The sequence below is a fragment of the Halichoerus grypus genome, chromosome 5, assembly GCF_964656455.1.
Source record: "Halichoerus grypus chromosome 5, mHalGry1.hap1.1, whole genome shotgun sequence".
In the NCBI taxonomy this organism is placed as follows: Eukaryota; Metazoa; Chordata; class Mammalia; order Carnivora; family Phocidae; genus Halichoerus; species Halichoerus grypus.
In genome coordinates, this window is record NC_135716.1 from 104,805,785 (window position 1) to 104,828,651 (window position 22,867).

Genomic DNA, 22,867 nt, shown 5'->3' on the forward strand with positions numbered 1-22,867 from the left:
CTGCCTTCTCTCCAACAGTGGCCCCAATCAGTGCCTTCAGGCTCTATCTGAGCCAAGCCCACTCACCTTTACAACTCCAGGCTTTAAGCCCTGCTGGTTGCAAGAACTCCCGAAATCCAGCCCCTCTCACTTTCCAAGCCAATTATTGTGGGAATTAGTTTTCCCCATGTACTCCCCTGTGTGCTAGTCTGTCTCTCACCCTTCTCTGCCACCACAGCTACCTCCCAACTGCAGTGGCTGATCTGTTTCTTTCTCAAACCATGTCTCTGCACATCCTACCTTCATTGATGTGGCCTCTTCTCTACCGTTAGCTGTAGAGTTTGTTCTGCTAGTCTTAAGATTGATTTCTGGGGTATGTAGGATGATTTGAGAGTTATCTAGTTGTATTTGTGGGACGAGATGAGCCTTGGGTCCTCCTGCTCTGCCACCATCTTCCCATCCTGCATGATATATTGTTTCGCATCCTTTTACTTTCAACCTATTTGTGTCTCTTGTAGATAGCATATAGTGGAATCGTTTTTTGAAATCCATTTTTCCAGGTTATGTCTTTTATTTGGCATGTTTAAGCCATTTACATTTAATGTAATGGATAAAGTAAGATTCATATCTGCCATTTTGCTATTTGTTTTCTATATGTTTTATGTGGTTTTTGTTCATGTAGTTCTCCATTAGTGCCTCCTGTTATGATAAATAAATATTTCTACTGTACCATTTTAATTTCCTTGTTTCTTTTACTATATATATTTTTTAGTTACTTTCTTAGTGGCTGCCCTGTGGTTTAATAAAAAAACAATGTAGTTTGGATTAATACCAACTTAGTTTCAATAATACATTAAAAACATTGCTCCAATATAACTCTTTCCTTTCTTCCCTCCTTTTTTGCTATTATTGTCATATGTATTACATGTTTAAACATTATAAGCCCATCAACAGTTTTTAAAGCATTGCTTTATGCACTTGTTTTGTAAATCAGAATTAAAAAGGGGTACAAACAAAATATAGTGTCTTGTATATTTACCTATGTAGTTATCTTTATTAGTATTCTTTATTTCTTCATGTGGATTTGAGTTGCTGTCTATTGTCCTTTTATTTCAGCTTGAAGGACTCCTTTTAGCATTTCTTGTAGGGCAGGTTGCTAGCAAAAATTCTGCTTTAAAGGGTGCTGGGGGGATGGGTTAGTCCGGTGATGGGTATTAAGGAGGGCACGTATTACATGGAGTACTGGGTGTTATATACAAACAATGAATCATGGAACACTACATCAAAAACTAATGATGTACTGTATGGTGACTAACATAACATAAAAAAAAAAAAATTCTGCTTTGGGGCACCTGGGTGGCTCAGTCGGTTAAGTGTCTGCCTTCGGCTCAGGTTGTGATCTGGGATCGAGCCCCACATGGGGCTCCCTGCTCAGCTGGGAGACTGTTTCTCCCTCTCCCACTCCCCTGCTTGTGTTCCCTCTCTCACTGTGTCTCTCTCTGTCAAATAAATAAATAAAATCTTTTTTTAAAAAATTCTGCTTTAATTTATTTGATAATGTATTTATTTCTCCTTCATTATTTGAAGCATAGCTTTGCTAGATATAAGATCCTTGACTGACAGTCTTTCTTTTCTTTCAGCACATTGAGTGTGTTATTCAACCACCTTTTGGCCATGGTTTCTGACTAGAAACCATCTGTTAGTCTTGAGTTTCTGTACTTGATGAGTGGTTTTCTCTTGCTGACTTTAAGATTTTCTCATTGTCTTTCAACAGTTTGGTTATGATGTGTCTAGGTGTGGCTCTTTTTGAATTTATACTGCTTGGACTTTGTTGAGCTTCTTGCATATGTACATTAATGTTTTCATCAAGTTTAGGAAGTTTTTAGCCATTATTTCTTCAAAGATTCTATCTCTTTATTGATATTCTTTATTTGGTGAGGCATCATTTTCTCCTGTGTCCCTTTAATTGTTTAGATATGGTTTCCTTTAGTTCTTTGAATATTTATCTATTTTTTTTTTTAAGATTTTATTTATTTATTTGCCAGAGAGAGAGACAGTGAGAGAGGGAACACAAGCAGGGGGAGTGGGAGAGAGAGAGGGAAGCAGGCTTCCCACTGAGCAGGGAACCCGATATGGGGCTTGATCCCAGGACCCCGGGATCGTGACCTGAGCCGAAGGCAGACGCTTAACGACTGAGCCACCCAGGCGCCCCTAGTTCTTTGAATATTTAATTGTTGATTTAATTTAACTTTTATTAAAGTTAATTACTAACACTAATTATTGTTAATTAACATCTGGCATCCTCAGGGATGGTTTCCATTGACTGCTTTTTTTCTCTACACAGGCCATACTTTGTTTCTTTACGTGTCTTGTAATTTTTTGTTGACAATTGGATATTTTACATGAAATAATGTGGCAGATATGTGGTAAGATATATGAACATCTTATTACACAGGTCTTCCTTTTAAGAACCTCTTGTTTGCCCTAACTTTTATCATTGCCTCAGCTAGCCATAATTTTAAATTGCTGTGGACTGTTTTCAGCAAACACCCTGAGGGAGCTGAGTCAGGTCAAACAAGAATAAGCTCTGTGGATGGAATTTTTCCAGAGAGCTGCCCAACATGTCAAACAGTGACAGTTCTCCAGGAGTTTGGCTTTTTGTGGAACTCCAAACTTGGGTCTGCCCTTACTATGGCAGTAAGGCTGCTGATTTTCAAGACTAATGCTGAGCTGGGGAAAGAATAATGAGAGTAGAAGTGAAAATAATAAAACTAGGGGGTGCCTGGGTGGCTCAGTCAAGTGTCTGCCTTCAGCTCAGGTCATGATCTCAGGGTCTTGGGATTGAGCCCCATGTTGGGCTTCCTGCTCAGCGAGGAGTCTGCCTCTCTCTCTCCCTGTCTGCCCTTCTCCCTGCTTGTGCTCGCCCTTTCACACACTCTCTCTCTCAAATGAATAAAAAATATCTTAAAAAAAAAAATAAAACTAGCTGTTTTTAATGAGGTTCAGCCACTTTTCCTGAATAGGTCTTTCTTGATTGTTGTAAGCCTTATTGTAATTTCTAGAATTCTGAAAAAGTCAGTTTTTAACAACTTTTGCCAGTATACTTGTTGCATTTATAGAGGAGCAGAATTCCAGAGGTCCTTAGTCAACCATTCTAGAAGTGTAAGTCTCCTATATGTGCTTTTAAACCTAGTTGCTATGTCATGGGTGATGTTTTATTATGGACTGAGAACTGATTAAGACAGGAAGACAAGGAATAAGAATGACTGAACAATTATCTTAATGAAGAATGGTGGTAATAAGTCAGAAATGTGCCAGATACATCAAGAATGGTATTAGAATAAAAATTATATGTTGTATTTCAGATTTGGTCCATTCTGCCTGTTCTGTTTGCTGAGAATATCTAGAAGAGCCTGGGGTGCCTGGGTGGCTCAGTAGGTTGTCTGTCTTGGGGAGCTGGGTCATGATCCCCAGGTCCTGGGACTGAGCCCCACGTCAGGCTACTGAGCTCCCTGCTCAGTGGGGAGCCTGCTTCTCCCTCTCCCTTTGTCTGCCACTCCCCCTGCTTGTGCTCTCTCTCTCTCTCTCTCTCTCTGTCAAATGAATAAATAAAACCTGGAGAAAAAAAAAATATTTAGAAGAGCCTTATAAAGCATACCTAAGATGATTAAGGAGAAAAAGGGACTCATATACAAGGACAGATTAAAATAATTCTAGAAGGAAAGACTGAGAGAACTCAATCCAAAATTCATGAAATTACGAAGAATATGCATTTAAGATATCAATTTTTGGACTTAATTATAGAATAATAGACAAACCTTAAAGTTTGATGAAGGCTAATATAAAATAATAAAAGGAAATAACATTTTAAAAACATATTTTTAGAATTTCTCCCAAGAAATGGGTGAGGCATAACACCTGAAAGTGTAATTAAATTTTTGGACTTTAGATCTATAAATGGTCTTTAAATTTTTAGTATTTCTTGGGGATACATCAAGGAGATTCTGGAAGCATTTATAGTCTTTTTCTGAAACATTCTTCGGTGCACCATCTGGGACTAAATGATGTACTAGATGGATACTGATCTAATTCAGTGTAGCATTTACATTTTTAGGATGATTAGTATTATATACTTATAATTATTCATGTAAAAGTGTTTTGTGTCTTTTTCTTTTAGGTATGTAAAAGAAGGAGATACAGTGTCTCAGTTTGATAGCATCTGTGAAGTTCAAAGTGATAAAGCTTCTGTTACTATCACTAGTCGTTATGATGGAGTCATTAAAAAACTGTATTATAATCTAGACGATATTGCCTATGTGGGAAAGCCATTAGTAGACATAGAAACGGAAGCTTTAAAAGGTATTGTAAATGTGTTCATCTATTCTGCCAAATTGATTATTGCTGTCCTTTTGTTATTGGGTACCAATTAAAAGAGGTGTTAACTTTCAATAACTTATAGGATTTAATTTGGTGGTTTAAAAGCTGAAATTAGGAAAATAGAAAAGATCCTCTGTGATGCATGATTATCTTCTGACCAGTAACCATGTTACAAACATATACATTAACACTTAATTTATCTGGAGGCCTGCCTTCTGGAAACCTTGGTGTTCAAAGAATCAACAGGCTTTCTCAGGAATTAAAGATTCAGGCCTTGAATCCTAGTCACTAATAACAAAAACTGGAGCATGGGCAGGATTAAATGTAACAGTGGGATCCTTCTGTTTGCCTTTGATTCAAAAACAAAAACACTTGGGGTGCCTGGCTAAGTCAATCAGTGGAGCATGCAACTCGTGAGTTTGAGCCCCACGTTGGGGATAGAAATTACTTTTAAAAATTTAAAAATTAAATACTAAAAAAAAAAAACCTGACACTCTCATTGGTAATGGTTATGAAAGCCAAAGTTCCTGAAGAGAACTGGAAGAGAAAAGAAGGAAAATCATAATGAAAAGTGAAGAGACTAGCATTCAGAAGAAGCAGCGACCGTGGAACTTAGAAGCAGTAGATGTCCTGACAAAAGTGAATCCGTTGTGAAAATGTTTCAGAGGAAAACTAAAACAGTAGGCTTTCCCAGTGAAGGCAAACTGCTGGCTTTCTACCCCAGAAGTTCCTTATGTGGCATTGTTGTGATACACTAAAGTTATGTCATCTAGGAAACAGCTTTGCCATCAGGGATTGGCTGGGGGGTGTATAGGGGGGTGTGGCATAAGTTTTGTGATGCCACCCTAAGCCAGCAATATTTCACATATTTCAGGGCTGAAATAGACATTTTAGTAGTGTAATTCAAAAGTACAGAAGAAGTCTGAATTACGGTGGCTGGTTGACTCATAGTTCTACAGACTCTATCATTAATAACAACAGCAACACCTAATGTCACAGTCATACTTCACAGTTTATAAAAAGTTTCACCATTATTTTATTTATCCTTACTTGTGAAGTATTTCAGTTTAACAAATGAAGAAACTAAACCTATAGAGGTTGGGCTATTTGTCCAATGGTCAGTGACAGAACCAAATTTAGATCTCGATGGCCTGTCTTTGTCCAGAATATTTTACACTATGACATGCTGCCTCCAAAAGTTGGAAGATGGCCTATTGAAGCCTTCTTATTATTTATTAATCTCTACTATAAAAGCAGGATATGCACGTTGTAGCAAGTTATAAAATGCAGAAAACCAAAAATAAGAAAATGAAAACATTCCTGCTACTCAGAAATCACCACTCTTAACACATTAGTGTTTATCATTCCAGATATTTTTCTAAGCACACACATATGCATTGAAGTAGTTTTACCAAAGTAATGTATTGTGCTTACTGTATTCTAATCTGTTTGCTTAACTAGATATGTATTTTTGTGACAATACATTTTCATTTTCTCTGATAATCAGACTGTATTTAAATTTCCCCAGTTGCCCCCAATATGTCCTTGAAATTTCAATTGGTTTGTTCAAACTGGGGTCCAGTATGGCACTAGACATGGCCCATGGTCTCTTTTCACATGACTAATACTCTTTCCTGTTTTGTTTCGTGACACTGACTTGTGGACAGGACTGTGTCATTTGTTTTGCAAAATGTCACATCTTTGGGATTTGTCTTGTTGCTCCTTCATGGTGGTGTTGGCTTGTTCTTACCATTCTTATAGTTCCTGTAAACTGGAAGCAAGTTTCAAAGGCTAGGTTCAAGTCAAATATTAGGCTAGAATACATCATGGATCACATTGTGTACTTCATATAGCTTCACATCGAGACACACATAACATCTGGATGACCTGCTATGGTGACGCCAAGTTTAAACAGTGAATTAGGATAATGATACCCTTGCCCCTCCATTGCCATTCTGTTTTACCTTTTGCGACCTGAAAGTTATCTATGTGGTGTTACTTTGGCATTATATAGATAGTTTATAGTCATTTGAGAATGCTTGCCTAAATCAGTACTTGCTTTAGGGGTTGTGGAATGATGATTTTTCGATTCTGTCATTCTTTTTACATTATTAGCTGGCATTATTCTGTAAAGTGGAGCTTCACCCTCATCAATTGGACCCATTAGTTACTCTGAAATACAGTTCCTACTGGAAAGACAGAATAAATGCTTAATTCTTTTCCCTTACCAAGGAGTTTCTTTTAATAGTGATACTAAATTTCCAGCTTTCTCTTTGTATGTATTCAGTTGATTTGCTGTGTTAAATCTACTATAATCGTTCTTTTTCATGCTGAAATTGTTAATAGGAGTGACCCTTTCAGGGTGGCTCCTGTGTGTCCTTTTAACATGACCCTATTAATTTTCAAAAGCTTCCTTGCTTTTGGCACAAGAAGATAATTGGGACTCACCTTGTATGTTCCCTACCCGAGATCTGGAATTACCCATTTCTTCAGGGCTCTTGTTCCTTTGAATGTGGAGTGAACAAGAGACCATAATCTAGGTAGTAGAGGTGCTTCCTATTATCTTGATTCCAAATTTCTATTGAAAGGCATGATTTAGGAATATTAAAAACGAAAAAGAATTTACCTTTTAAAATTACCTGAAACACAAAATTATTTTGATGGATCAGTGACTTTTTAAATTATTATTGGGGCGCCTGGGTGGCTCAGTCGTTAAGTGTCTGTCTTTGGCCCAGGGTCCTGGGATCAAGCCCCGCATTGGGCTCCATGCTCGGCGGGAAGCCTGCTTCTCCCTCTCCCATTCCCCCTGCTCGTGTTCCCTCTCTGGCTGTGTCTCTCTCTGTCAAATAAATAAATAAAATCTTAAAAATATATATATATTATTATTATTATTATTAAATTAGGACCTAAAAAGGCAAGAGGGTTATACTCTGGGCACAAACTGAGAGTGCTGAATCCTAACCACTAGACCACCAGGGAGCATCAGTCTGGGCACAACTTGAGACAAGCAAAGATGCTGAACACTATTATGGATATCATTAAATTAGAACACCCAGTCAAGTGCTCTAGACCACATTAGATACTAATCTAAGCCATCCAAAAAAATGAATTATTTATATGAACAAGCAAACAATTGAGACTTATGGGGTTTTTATTGTTTGGTTTTAGAGTTTATTTTGGCATTTCCAATGAGATTCAACTTAATAAGTCTTGTTATATAGCAAAATACAAAGTCAAAGAACTATTTCAGAGTAGGGGTGTTTTTTCTAGAGAATTGTTTCACAAAAATTAATCTCCTATGTAGCATGAATGAATCTCAAAAATGTATGCTGAGTGAAAGAAAACAGGCAAAAAAGAGAACATGCTGCATGGTCTATGTACATAAAATTTTAGAAAATGCAAACTAATCTATAAGGACCCAAAACTGATTAGTGGTTGCCTGGGTATAAGGAATCTTTTGGGGGTGGTGGATATGTTCCTTATCTTGATTGTGGTGATGGTTTATGGGTATATACATATTTCAAGTTACCAAGTTTTATATTTTATGTATGTGCAGTTTATTGTATGTCTGTAAAAAAATGAGATTGCTTAGATTATGTTCAGAATAAAAATTATCTGTTAATATTCCTCATAAAGAGCTGATCATTTGCTAGCTATTCTGTTTTGTTTGCTAGTCAGTGTAATCTGAACAATTATCTTACATTGTAGTTTTATTTTGCATGTGTACCTTTTTGCTCTTATATTTACGTTTTATTGTATTTTTTTACTATAAGAATAAGCTATGAATCATAACCTATATATAAGCAAACCTATAGAACAGTAGATTCAATTTAATAAGACATTTATATATGCCTCTCTTTAATTTTAGAAATGGGAAAGGTTTCTAAATATTTTGTATACCTCTTAAGCAAGAATTTGTAATAATATTCAATTTGTTTATATTGTTTTTTGCTTTAGTGCTAGTAAAATGAATTACACTATATACTGTACTGCTATACTATATTATACTATGCTATACTATAATTATACTATATTATACTATAGAAAATTACCAAACAAGGAATCTTTTAGAAGTATAAGATACATTATTTCCATTTTACAGGGGGAAAATAATTATAGCATAGAACTATCAAGGGTATAAGAGATCAAAACTAGACATCTTAATAGTAGTATTGGAAATTAATCCTGTCTTCCAGTGCTTGTTTAAATGATATTCTGTGGTACTGTCTTTTGTAACATGGTGGTGTTGTCTGCTTTTCAAGGCCAGAGTATCAGGATAATTCTGAGAAGGGAAACTCTATTTGTGATGTCCAAGTCCTACCTGTGAGTGCTTTGACTGTAGACAGACCTCTACTTGAAAAGAGCTTACTGGACTCACTTATGCCACCTTGTATGTGTGACATTTAGAAGGCATATACTGCTGTGCTCGCTTCAGCAGCACATTTACTACAAGACATATACTGTTAAAAAATATGTATTACAAGTTGAAATCCAGTTATTTAATATTATCAAGATAATATCAAAGCTATTCCATGTCTCATTGTGTTATCTGCTGGAAACTCAGTTTTAAGTATATTGCCATGCATTCTTTTTACAGCTAACCTGGCTTTCTCTAGTCTATTTCACAAAGTAAGATGGCTCCTCACTTTTTTAAATAACTGAACTTTTTTATACCAACTTCTCAAAATCATTTGAGGGGAATCATTAGTTTTTTTTTTTTTTTTAACTTTATATGTTTTACTCCTTCCTAAAGTGAGGGTATTGAGTATAGCCTAGAATCTTTTTTTGATTCTGCAAAAACATGCTAATGAACATTTATTATTCTGGAAACAATACAATTCTGCATCTGGCTTTTGGTTTTTCAGCCTACTCTATGAGTATCAGCTCCATTCTGCATCTAGAACACTGGGACTGAATTTCTAGCACTGTTCATATGCATATTTATGAAAATCTGCTATAATAACATAAACTAGGTGTCCCACAGAGTCTATAATCTATTTTTTTAAAGATTTATTTATTTAGATAGAAAGAGCATGAGTGGGAGGGGCAGAGGGAGAGGGAGAGAAAATCTGAAGCAGACTCTGTGCTGACCCCAACATGGGGCTCGATCTCACGATCCTGAGATCATGACCTGAGCCAAAACCAAGAGGCAGAAGTCTAACCAACTGCACCACTCATGCACCACCCCACAAAAAGTTTGTAATATTAAAATGTTTACCAGGATTAATACAGTGTTCTGAGTTAAAGAAAAGCTCTTTCAGGGGTGCCTGGGTGGCTCGGTTGGTTGAGTGTCTGACTCTTGATTTTGACCATGTAGGGCTCTGTGCTAAGCACGGAGTCCACTTGTCCCTCTCCCTCTGCTCCCCTCCCCCCCCAAATAAATAAATGAATAAATAAAATCTTAAAAAAAAAAAACTCTTTGACATTAAACCATTCTAAGAATACAGCATGTCATTTAATTAAATTAAACTAAATACATAAATTGCAGAGTGTAATGCCTGGGCATAGTAAGTGGGCATGAACGGTAGCTATAACTTAGTTTTTGTTCAGCCAGTTGTAGACTGAACTGATTGAATTAGCTGTTTCAATAATTTGATGTGAAAAAGAAAATGCAGTGGGATCTCGTTGGTTTGAGTATCATCAGTTCTCAACTTACGATCATTTATTTAGGACCTAAACTAATGTTTACATTTGTTCTACAAGGAAAGGTCTTCCTAAGCAGTTTTGCAGAGAGAAAAGTTTAAAACTTTTTATGAAAACAAATTGTTTCAAATACCCTTGAGTGCTTTAGTATTTCAAAACATTTTCTCTACAAAAATTTCCCCAATTAAGTGAATTAATTGACTACTTAGTTCTTAAAATACCTAAGAATATTGCAACTTCAGTTTTAATATTTTTACTGATTCAAATTACTTTTTTATTTAGTTAATCTGAAATAATAGTTCTATTATAAATTTGCATCACATGAGGAATTCTGGCAACATTGACAGTTTTCATGACAAAAAGTGCTTATTTACCAGAGTTCTTTTGTTCTTTTTAAACGTTTAAGTAAGGCTTTTAAAACTGTATATTCTAAATCCACTACTGAAGAATAAAATCCCACATATTAGAGTATAGTGCTGGAATCCTGAAAATCACTTTACTTGGGGGAGAGTTATGAAATTTTAGGTTAGCCTTAACTCCATCGCCCCTTAGAGTCTGTTTCTACATTGGTAAAATTGAGAAATATGCCCTGCATTCCTCTAACAGTGTTGCGATCATAAAAGGAGAAAATATGTATAAAAAACTTAGAAAATGATTTAACGTTCTATGTAGTAAGGTGGTATTTTAGTGCTGAAGAGAGCTTTCTTCCAACAACTACCTGACTACTACAAATAATATGTAATGTAATATCAGAATGTTTTTCAGAAAGGTAACAGTAAATTCAATGATCTTTTGGAAATATATAACTTGGGTATTTCTGGGCATTTATACATTTCTCATATTCCAGCAAATACACATTAATTCAGGTTTTATTTGGAATTCCTACAATTGAATCCCCTTGGTTTCCCTTTGCATCTTGGTTCCTAATGCTCATCTTTCTTACTAGTTTCTCCAATAACTTTAACAGATGTGGACAACACTACAGGGTTTCTCAAATTGCAACAAAACTATACCTTGAACAATAGCCTGTGTTCTAGCTTCTGTGACCGCCAAGAAAATTTACTGGGGTCGTGAACTAATGGAAACAGCACGGGGCAAGGCAGCCCTAGGAATGAATCCCAGCTCTTCACTTTCTTAGCTGTGAGAACTTAAACCAGTCCTTTCACCTTTCAAGTGTCAATTTTTTTTAATCCATAGAATGGGATAATAACACCTATCTTACATAGTTGGAGTGAAGATTAAATTATGATATTGCATATGTAGTGCAGTATTTGACATATAATAGGTCCTTGTGGGGGAGGAAAAATAATTATCCCACTAACCTTCTGAGTTCTTAGCTGAGACTTCCTATAATAAAAGACAGATTAACAAGAGAAAAATAGAAGTTTATTAACACGTATACCTCATCTACACATGGCAGACACCCAGGGAAAGATGAGTAACTCAAAGAGGTGGCTTTAGAGTTTAGGCTTAAGTATCATTTTGATAGGGAATGAGGAAGTGAGATGTTGGCTTCTTAGGGGAGAGTAAGTAGTTTTTCAGGAAGATGAATGGGTCCTTAGAGAACAGATGGGAGGTATGACAATTTGGGCCAAAGTTTGAGTGTAGTGCTGATTTCTAGTCCCTCATGATGGGAGTCAATCTTCCCTGGTGGATGAAACTCCTGGGGAAGGGATTTATGACAGTTGAGTTCCTTCTGGAAGATCTGTCTTTAGGCACATGAGAGTTTAGGGAATGCCTTTCCCCGCATTTGCTGTTTTTCAGGTGCCTACAGTTCAAAATAATCAGTATACAAAAATGTCATGTTTGGGGTGGCATACTCTGCTACCCTACATGCTCAATACAAGTTTTGTTTTGTTTTGCCTTCCTCACCCTTAGGGGAACTTTGAGAGCTCCCCTGGGCCAGTTCATAGACCAGTGAGGAGGAATGAAGAGATTATCTTTCCATAGGTACAGCAGTGAAGAATTGTTACTTGCTTTGAATGGAATGTCAGAGCAAATTCAGTTGCCTGCTTTTAGAGGCTTCGTCTCTAATTCATTCATTACCACAGAGATTTCTGCTATACAGCATGGATTTCCAAGTATCAGACAATTAAATGCTCTCAAAAACTTTTTTATTTTTGGTTGCAGAAATCCATGCTAATAGCCTGGGGTAGTTTTTCATCTATCTAGATTTAGAGAATAGACCAACCAAATTAGCATTAGCCATGAAAATAAAATCTTCCACAGCCTTCCTTAAGCCGTATTCAAAGCAGAGAAAAATGTTACATGCTTTATTAATTGAGGAAAGCGTTTTAAGATTGTCACAGACTTTTATATGATTTTTTCATGTCATTTGCCTCACATTTGATTCTTACTCTATACTATTTGTAAGTGTAAATGAGAAATTTATTAGGGAAGTGTTTAAAATATAAAACGTTTAAAAATTTATTGAAGAAGCTCTCATTTTTTAACTTGTAGCTGCTGCATGATTCTAACAGAAATGAAGTAAACACCAGGTAATAATAAACATTCCACAGCACTAGGTGCCAATACCCCCCTCCTCCCCACCCCGTTTGTTTCCCATTGTGAAGTTGTGTCTTCCCACTTCGAAGTAGCCTGACTAGTATGCTTTTGATTATATCTTTTAAGTTGAATTTATTTATATATTACAAGCCACGAAGCTTGTTTTTATTTTTTAATATTTTCAACTAAAGAGTAAAATTGTACCTTGTTGACCAGATTCAGAAGAAGATGTGGTTGAAACCCCTGCTGTGTCGCATGATGAACACACACACCAAGAGATAAAGGGCCAAAAAACACTGGCAACTCCTGCAGTTCGCCGCCTAGCGATGGAAAACAACGTGAGTTGTCTTAATATTTAAGTGTGAGGTTACCTAGAAAATATACATTTGTGTCAATGAAAAGTTAGCCACCTATTCCATGAAGAGATGGCTCAAGTTGAGGTTAGAGAAAAATGATAATGTATGTTACTAAAAAGTGATTGTTGCAGAAAAGCACCAGTGAGAAACAAGAAATTGCAAACTTACTACTTATATGAATTGAGCAGTGTGGTTTTTTTTTTTTTTTTTTTTTAAAGATTTTATTTTATTTATTTGACAGAGAGAGAGATAGTGAGAGCAGGAACACAAGCAGGGGGAGTGGGAGAGGGAGAAGCAGGCTTCCCGCCGAGCAGGGAGCCCGATGTGGGACTCGATCCCAGGACCCCGGGATCATGACCTGAGCCGAAGGCAGACGCTTAACGACTGAGCCACCCAGGCGCCCGAGCAGTGTGGTTTTATTATTTTTCCTTAGAGCCTCATAATAGTCAGGGCTACCATCTATTGCACATTTGTAAATACTAGTGTCTTAGATCAGGTCCCCTAGAGGCCAGCTTGAGACAGGGATTTGGATGCATGTGATGGATTGGTTGAGGGAAGGAACAACTTTTCTGGGAATGAGGGAAGCAGACAGAGAAAGGAAGAGAAGGGAAATGGGCTGGGCAAGCATGTGGTCTCAAGGATCTGATCCAGTGGGGTTAGGGAAAACCATTGAAACTGTACTGACTTGAGACATGGAGACCAGCCTTTTGAATTCCCTCTTATCAGTCAGTCATTTGTGCTTATCCCGGGCTAGGTGGCTCCCAGGTACTGGAATCAGTATGTACACATTATCTCATTTAATTTTTACAGTAATGCTGTAAGTTATGGGGGCTATTTGGAGACTTGGAGAGGTGAAGTAACAGGTCCAGGGTCACACAGCTAACACTGGTGGAGCCAGGATTCTGTAGTGAGGCTCTGTGACTCCAAAACCAGTACCCTTAAGCATGATATGCTGCCTCAACAATGACTGCGTCCATTACTTAAGCATATATGAGTCAGACACCGTGTACACACACATTCTCTCTAATCCTCACAGCCGTCCTGCAGGGTAGTTTGGATTATCCCCATTTTGCAAATGAGAAAGGGCAGAGAAGTTGATTAATTGCCTCAAATCAAGTAAGTAGCTGAACTGGGGATTTGAACACATCTGTTCTTTTACAAACTTGGGTTCTTTGCACTACACCCCATAATGCAGGGTTTTTGTCTGTTTTTTGAGAGAGGTAGTTAAGTTACAGTGGGAAAAAACAAAAGCGTACATTTTAGAAATATGTAATGAGTCATTAAAATGTTCATATCCCTTCAGTCACTTATCCTACCATTGGGAGACTATCCGAAGGAAATAATTTAGGATACATTCTTCCAAGTGTTTTATATAGTCAAAATGAGAAGGCATATACAGGTTCAAAATGAGGGATATGCTTGGGTAAATTATGTTAAAGATTTTATTTATTTATGAGAGAGAGAGCAGGGGGAGGAGCAAAGGGAGGGGGATAAGTAGACTGCCCTGAGCACAGAGCCCAGCGTGGGGGTCGATCCCAGGACCCTGCGATCAAACCAAGAGTCGGGGCACTCAACCAACTGAGCCAACCCAGGCGCCCCTGGGTAAATTATGTTTTAAACCCTTAATGAAAATTTATTTAGTGATTAAATGTGTTCAAATATGAAGACTATTTAGCATAATAGAAAATAGAAATAATGTGGAACACTACATTGGTAAGGGCATGAGATGAAAGATTGATGTTATGTATTACTTTGAAAGTTATAAAGTATTTTACTGATGTTTTTCTTAATTATATAGAAAAACTACTGGGGTACCTGAATGGCTCAGTCGTTAAGCGTCTGCCTTCGGCTCGGGTCATGATCCCAGGGTCCTGGGATCGAGCCCCACGTCGGGCTCCCTGCTCCGTGTAGAGGCTGCTTCTCCCTCTGTCGCGCCCCCCCCTCATGCTCTGTCGCTCTCTCACTGTAGCTCAAATAAATAAATAAAATCTTTAAAAAAAAAAAAAAAAAGCAAAACTACCTGTAGCAATGCATGATTTTGCTTTCCTATACCATTTCTTAAAGATGTATATAATAAGTAGAAGATTTGTATAATTACCAGAAATTACTAGATTACTTACTATAAATTACCTTTTCTTTTTTTGCAGTTTACATATTTATGAATTGAGTTTGTTTTAAAATTAAAAACCAGTGTCATTTACAGTTATTTGAAATTACCTAAAAATTATTTAAATCCTCAGTATTCTTTGTTATAAACTAAATGTTTGATATGATAAAGTCCTTTATTCTTCTGAAGTCATCCTTAGAGAAGCACTAATAAATGATGCAGGATTTAACTCTGAGAAATTAATAAACACACAGTAAGTATGAGGCTATCATCTAAGCTTATGTGTCTTTTTATTTAAAGAGAATTAAATTTAACGAGAATACTTTATCTCTGTACCAAACATAGAAGGGGATTAAATAAAGCCAGATCACAGTGTTTCCAGAGAGAATCATGAACGTTTTAGGTTCCTGGACCCAGTTCCAATGTGTGTTTTGGGGATGGGGATGGTTCCCACAACAACAAGCAATTCTCTGGACACCAACTGGGTAGCTACAATTCAGGTCAGTTCTGACACAGTCTCTTGCTGGTGTCAGAATTGGCAGGTTAATGATTCATTCCTGCAAGACTGCCCACCCTCCCACACAACACTTCAGATGCTCAGGTGATAACCTATGCCTCTGACCGGCTGGCTACAGACAGGAGTTTCCATTGACCCCCCTCCAACTCAGCATGCCAATCGCAAGCCTGGTTATTACCTGTACTTCTGACCTATTGGCTATGGATGAGAGGTCCCCACAATCCCCTCTTTGGGTTGGATTAATTTGCTAGAGCAGCTCACAGAATTTAGGAAACCCATTTATTCACTAGATTACCGATTTATTATAAAAGAATACAATTCTAGAACAGCCAGGTGGAGGGACCCAGAGCAAGGTATGTGGAAAGAGGCATAGAGGTTCCATGCCCTCTCTGGGTGTGCCACTCTCCCCAAATCTCCATGTGCGCACAACCTAGAGGCTCTCTAAACCCAGCTCTTTTGGGTTTTCTTTGAAGGCTTCATTACATAGTCACGACTGATTAAATCATTGTCCATTGACAACTGATTCAACCTCCTACCCCTCCCCAGATTTGGAGTAGGGGTACTGAAAGTTTCAAACGTCTTATCACAAGATTGGTTCCCCTGGCAAGGAGCCTCCATTTTTAGTTCCCTAAGGGCTTTTCAAAAGTTCATTAACATAACAAAAGAGACCTCTTTTCCCAGGTCCTTTCAGGGGTTTTAGGAGCTCTGTGCCAGAAATGGGGAGGAAGACCAAAAGTATACTTATTATAAATCACAATCTCACAATGAGTATCTAGTGGAAAGTGGAATTATGTCATTTATTATTATGTAGAAACAATAAGGGGTGCCTGGGTGGCTCAGTCGGTTAGGCATCTGCCTTTGGCTCAGGTCATGATCCCCGGGTCCTGGGATCAAGCCCCTGCTGGGCTCCCTGCTCAGTGGGGAGTCTGCTTCTCCCTCTCCCTTTGCCCGCCCCCTGTTCATGCTCATGCTCTTTCTCTCTCAAGTAAATAAAATCTTTAAAAAGAAAAACAAAACAAAAGAAACAATAAAACATTTGACACTTAACTTGGGCTGAGAAACTCACAGTAATTTACTCAGTAAAATTAATTTCAGTGTTTTGTACTTAAACAACTGTGAGGAAAAAAACTAAGAGAACTTTTGTATGATGATTATTTTAACTGTTACTAGTTTACTGATGGCCAAGTTGTCTCGAATATGCTATAAAGGCATGTACATGAGTTGTGTCTTTCCACGGTGTCAGCTTTCTTCAATCACAAGGCAAGGTTAACATAATTGTAAAGCAAGTTCAGGATTCCAAACTCAATGACATTTTACTACGCATTTAACTTGGCTTCATACACGTCACACAAAACAAATTACAAATATAAAGTCACACAACAAACAAGATACAGTAAGGGGTAAGAAGTTAACACCCCAAACACCAAGTCAGTCCCTGAGTGCACGGTTGAGGTGAGGACTCCGTCTGGTCTGGGTCAGCGCTTGGCACATGCTGCTTACTATGTTTGGGCGGTGGAGGATCTCTTATGTTCAGAAATCAGTCGGGTGAAACTGGTGGCAGTTGCCTTTTTAATGCAGTCAGATGTGGAAGGGTCAGCATCTGGAGAGTCTGTTTGCTACAGAGGTCCAACCTTTTTAAAGTTTAATTAGTCTTAGTCCTTGGCAGGCCTCTTCTGGTTCTAATGACTACTAGTTCCTGGTTCTTCCAGGTTTGCATGACCTTACAGATTGTCTCCTTAGTACTGCACTAGTTTTGGTGATTTCTGGTCTTAGCCGCAATGCCTTTGGCTGCTTATGCCACTGCTTGACGTGAGAGAATCCATCTAGCTTTCTACAAAAGGTCAGAAACACTGGTCTACATTTGCTTATAGTGTTTAATTTTCCGATCTTATATAGTCTCCAAAAGTAAAAAAAAAAAAAAATCTAATAAGAACTATGCAAGAAGTTTAAAAATAGTTGACTGTTTATAAAATGTAAGTTTTCATAGGTATGGATTATATACAATGTAGATACTGCATTGTTACCACATGGGCAAATGAACAGTATATACAAAAGTAACAAATGAATAAAAAAAGTAACAAATGATTACATACGGAGGGTAGCTGTAGTTTATAGCATTCTATTAAGATAATAAAAATGTTATTTCCTTATACAAATTTATATTGGGCAGAGATTATTTTTACCTTCAATTGATTAAATTCCATTTAGAGGGGTGCCTGGGTGGCTCAGTCGTTAAGCGTCTGCCTTCAGCTCAGGTCATGATCCCAGGGTCCTGGGATTGAGCCCCGCATCGGGCTCCCTGCTTCATGGGAGGCCTGCTTCTCCCTCTCCCACTCCCCCTGCTTGTGTTCCCTCTCTTGCTGTCTCTCTCTGTCAAATAAATAAATAAATAAATAAATAAATAAATAAATGCCATTTAGAGACTTTAATGATGGATATATTTCTATAAATAAATAAATAAATAAATAAATGCCATTTAGAGACTTTAATGATGGATATATTTCTAGATAGTTTTTGATGTAGGAAAATGTTGGGGTTCAGAGCAAACAGTCAAGAAAAGAATTCTTGAGACATCTTTGGTGCAAAAAGGTGGTTTTATTAAAGCTCGGGGACAGGACCCGTGGGCAGGAAGAGCTGCACTGGGGTCATGAGGAGTGGTTCATTATATACTTTCAAGTTGGGATGGGGTTTGGGATAGCGTGAGTCTCTAAGGAATTTTGGAAGCTAGGTTTCCAGGACCTTCAGGGGGCTAGCTATTGGGAAAAGGTTATTCATTACTGTCTAATAAAACCCTAGTCATGAGACCCTTCAGATGTGTATCAGTGGACCATGTGCTTGGGGGATGATTGCCAACATATGTCTGAGGGGTAGAGATAAAGGAAGTTTCCAAAGGAATTTTTATATGTTAAAGACAATTTACAGGATCCTGGGGTCCGGATAATGTTAAGCTAAGATTGCCTTTTGCTCTTAGCAAAGTATTAACATCCAGGCAGCTGAGTCCCTAGAGGAATGTCACTCTGCCTGTCTCAAGGACTTGTCAGTGGGCTGAAGGTAGTAAGGAAATTTAATTTTTCTTTTGCCTTTGTTTCCCACACCGGTTTTATTTTTTTATTTTTAACATTAAAATGTCTTTTTTTTTTTTTTTTTTTTAGATTAAGCTGAGTGAAGTTGTTGGCTCAGGAAAAGATGGCAGAATACTTAAAGAAGATATTCTCAACTATTTGGAAAAGCAGACTGGAGCTATATTACCTCCTTCGCCAAAAGCTGAAATAGTGCCACCTCCACCAAAACCAAAAGACAGAACTATTCCTATACCAATATCAAAACCTCCAGTATTCATAGGCAAAGATAAAACAGAACCCATAAAAGGTAATAACAGTAATGTAAGGCACTACTACAAGTTATTTGGGGAAATTTTCCTCAAAGATCCAGGTATATAATATGGTGTTTTCAATTCTTACTGAGGGGAAAGTTCAAATTCATCATACTTTTTTAAATGGTGAAATAATATAGTTTTTCCAGGAAATGTTTCAATTTCTACTGTTAATTTCTGTTGTTGTTGTTGTTGTTTTTTAAGATTTTATTATTTATTTGACAGAGAGAGATACAGCGAGAGAGGGAACACAAGCAGGGGGAGTGGGAGAGGAAGAAGCAGGCTTCCCATAGAGCAGGGAGCCCAATGTGGGGCTCGATCCCAGGACCCTGGGATCATGACCTGAGCCGAAGGCAGGTGCCTAACGACTGAGCCACCCAGGAACCCCTCTACTGCTAATTTCTGAAGAGCAATATGTTAGCAGGTTTCTTGGAATATAAACTTATATACTGATAATTGTTGTTTTTATTTTTTGTTTTAAATATTTTATTTATTTATTCATGAGAGTCAGAGAGAGAGAGAGAGAGAGAGGCAGAGGCAGAGGGAGAAGCAGGCTCCCCGCTGAGCAGGGAGCCCGATGCGGGACTCTATCCCAGGACCCTGGGATCATGATCTGAGCCAAGGGCAGACGCTTAACCATCTGAGCCACCCAGGCGCCCCTAATTGTTCTTTTTAAAGACTCAGGATGTTAGAAACATAATTTTTAGTCAGCTTCAAAATAACTAGCTCTGATTTGTTATTTATAAACTCTTAGGATGATTAACATCCAGAAGTGTGGCTTTGGAAGAAAGCCAGTAAGTAAATACATGGCTTGCATCCTTTTATACATATTTTTTTATATACTACAGCATTAAAGGCAGTTACCTCTTAATATCATTACACTTGACACTGGGTACTATGCTGAAGTCAGTGCTCCAGCATTGGAATTAGTGTCTTTCAATTGCATAATGAAGATGGTAGGCTTGAGAGGGAGAGTTTAGTTGAAAAAGTAAATGACATTAGAAAACCCTCAATTTTGGGGCGCCTGGGTGGCTCTGTCATTGAGCGTCTGCCTTTGGCTCAGGTCGTGATCCCGGGGTCCTGGGATCGAGCCCCGCATCGGGCTTCCTGCTCAGCAGGAAGCCTGCTTCTCCCTCTCCCACTCCCCCTGCTTGTGTTCCCTCTCTCGCTGTCTCTGTGTCAAATAAAATCTTAAAAAAAAAAAAAAGAAAACCCTCAATTTTAGTAAAAAGGTTTAAAGGATTTAAGAATTTTAAAAATATAGGGGCCCTGGGTGGCTCAGTGTCTTAAGTGTCCCACTCTTGGTTTCAGCTCAGGTCATGGTCTCCGGGTCATGAGATCAAGCCACCTTGGGCTCAGTGGGGAGTCTGCTTGAGATTCTCTCCCTCTGCCCCTCTGCCCACTGGGGCTTGCATGCTCTCTTGTTGTCTCTCCCTCCCTCTCTCTCTCTCTCAAATAAATAAATAAACCTTAAAAAGAAAGAACTAAAAAATACATGTAAATTTGGGATGCCTGGGTGGCGCAGTTGGTTAAGCGTCCAACTCTTGGTTTCAGCTCAGGTCATGGCCTCTGGGTTGTGAGATCGAGCCTGCCTTGGGCTCCATGCACAGCGCTGAGTCTGCTCAGAGTTTCTCTCTCCCTCCCCCACCCCCATGCGCCCACTTGCGCATGTGCTCTCTCTCTCAAATAAATAAATCTTACATATATATATATATATATATATATATTCATTATATTTAATGTTTTCCAGGCTTTCACAAGGCAATGGTTAAGACCATGTCTGCAGCCCTGAAGATACCTCACTTTGGATATTGTGATGAAGTTGACCTTACTGAACTGGTTAAGTTAAGAGAAGAATTAAAACCCATTGCTTTTGCTCGTGGAATTAAACTCACCTTTATGCCCTTCTTCTTAAAGGTGAGATTTCATTCATTTCAAACAGGGCTTGAATAGGACATTAGAATTTTGTTTTGCAAATACGCAATATGTTAACTATGGATTTAGATAAAAATATTACTTCTCACCATATCATATAGTTAGAAAAATGTACACGTGCACTATTTCTTTGTTTCTTAGGAATTTATAAAATTAAAATTTGTATCATATTTTTATTAGCTCATCTCTTTGAGCTAGATAATGGATTGTCTTGCCTGTTAAATAAAGCCTTTAATTCTGAAAGGATCACTCCAGCAAAATCCAGATTTGAACAATAACAAGACTTGGTATTGATCTTGCATATCACTGACATGTATTCATTTTCATTTATTCAACAAACTTACATTGAGGGTCCTGGGAATTGTTTCTAGGCCTTGCGACCAGTATAAAACCAGACTGTCGATTGACCATAAGCAGCTCAGTGTCTAGCTCATATTAACAACCATTTATGAAGCAGGTATCATGTAGCAGACCATGTACTGAGCATGCTGTATACATCATCTCTTAATTCTCAGAATAACCCTGACATGCAGATATTGCTATTCCCACTTTCTGTTTAAGGAAATTAGGGCTTAGAGAAGTTGAGAAACTTGTCAAGGATATATAGCTAAGTGGAGAAGCTAAGTTTCTGGTTCTGGTCTGTTTTACTCAAAAATGCATACTGGTGTCTCTAAGTCCAGTGTGGCTTCCCTCCAGCCCTTTCTGCATACTGCACCAAGACGAATCTTCTATAAATGAAAGTACTATATTATGCCCTGATTCTTTCCAGTGGTCTCCTTCATTGTCTTCAGGTCAGTTGCTAACCCCCTGAATTTGGCATATAAATAGGATCGCAAGCCTCTGCTTCCTACCTCTCCAGCTTCATGTCTCAGGCACTCACTCACTCTGTTCTGGTCGGATTAAGCCTGCATAGTTGTTGGAATATGTGACTTCACATGAAATGCCTCCTCCTCCTTTGATCAAATACATGCACATCCTAAGTGCCAAATTCTGTTCAGGAATAGCCTCCTCCAGAAGCCTTCTGTGGCTGTCACAGTTTGAGTTAAATATTCCTGTTTCCCTTTGCACTTTATCTCAGTGCAGTGCGCAAGTGTTTGCTCCGTTTTCTCTTCCCTGCGTGCTGAGGCTCGTGGGGCACACACTGTTCTTTATCTCCAGCGTTTCAGCAGCTACCCGAACAACTAAGTGATTGGTCTGTGAACATGAGATGTAATAGATGTCTATAAATGAGACATCTGGGCTGTATTTTAGCTATAGAATCATTTTTAGAGAGACAGTCGTTGAAGCAGGTGGATGAAATCACCCTAAATTGTGTGCAAATGAGAAGAAAAGAAGGCTAGAGATTTTACGTCAGTGTTTAAGGGGTAGATAGAAGTGGATTTGGCAAAGACAGTGGAAGAGCGTGAATGGGATCAGTGGTATGACGACAGAAAAACCAGGAAAGTATCTCCGAGAGGCCAAAGTGTATCTCTTGCTGTATAACAGGCCACTCCCAAATTTAGTGGTTTGAAATAACAGCCATTTATTATTTCTTATGAGTCCATAGGCAAGCAGGGCCAGTCTGCTGATCTTGGCAGAGCTTACTTCTGTGTCTGCAGACAGCCAGTAGGTTGGTGGGGGTGGGCTAGTGTAAGATGGCTTTGGCAGGGATGACTCGTTTCTCTCCCTTACGTCTTTCTCAGCTCCCCAGCATGTTAGCCTGCATGTGGTCTCATAGTACTAGCAGGGATGAAGAGTGGAAGCAGAAATGCTCCAGCACTTTTTCCAAGCTCTGCTGCATTACATTTGTTCTTGTCTCATTGACCAAAGCAAGTCGCATGACTGACCTCAGAGTCAGCTTGCGCTGAGCACCACCAAAGGGCATGGATACAAGAGAGGCATGAACCATTGGGGCCGTTCATTCATCCTCTCACACCAAGAGAGAAGAAAAAAGTTGTGATGGGGGCGCCTGGCTGGCTCAGTCAGTAGAGCATGTGACTCTTGATCCTGGGGGAGTGAGTTTGAGCCCCATGTTGAGTGTGGAGATTACTTAAAAATGAATTACAAAAGTTAGGATGGGAACAGGCTATTGGATT

At 38.4% G+C, this 22,867-nt stretch overlaps 1 protein-coding gene across 7 annotated transcripts in view; it reads left to right on the forward strand.

The window, feature by feature from the left end:
• The window catches only part of DBT (dihydrolipoamide branched chain transacylase E2), a 49,867-nt gene that overhangs the window by 18,501 nt on the left and 8,499 nt on the right, over positions 1-22,867 (forward strand). For 3 of the 7 annotated variants that reach the window (XM_078072700.1, XM_078072705.1, XM_078072704.1), the window contains 3 exons: positions 12,721-12,842; positions 18,637-18,853; positions 20,608-20,774. In XM_078072700.1, the coding sequence (XP_077928826.1) occupies positions 12,721-12,842; positions 18,637-18,853; positions 20,608-20,774 (506 nt within the window). Of the gene's footprint in view, positions 1-4,156; positions 4,339-10,397; positions 11,140-12,459; positions 12,498-12,720; positions 12,843-18,636; positions 18,854-20,607; positions 20,775-22,867 lie in introns of those variants that run through there. The other 4 variants (XM_036069528.2, XM_078072701.1, XM_078072703.1 and 1 more) reach the window with 3 other exon arrangements.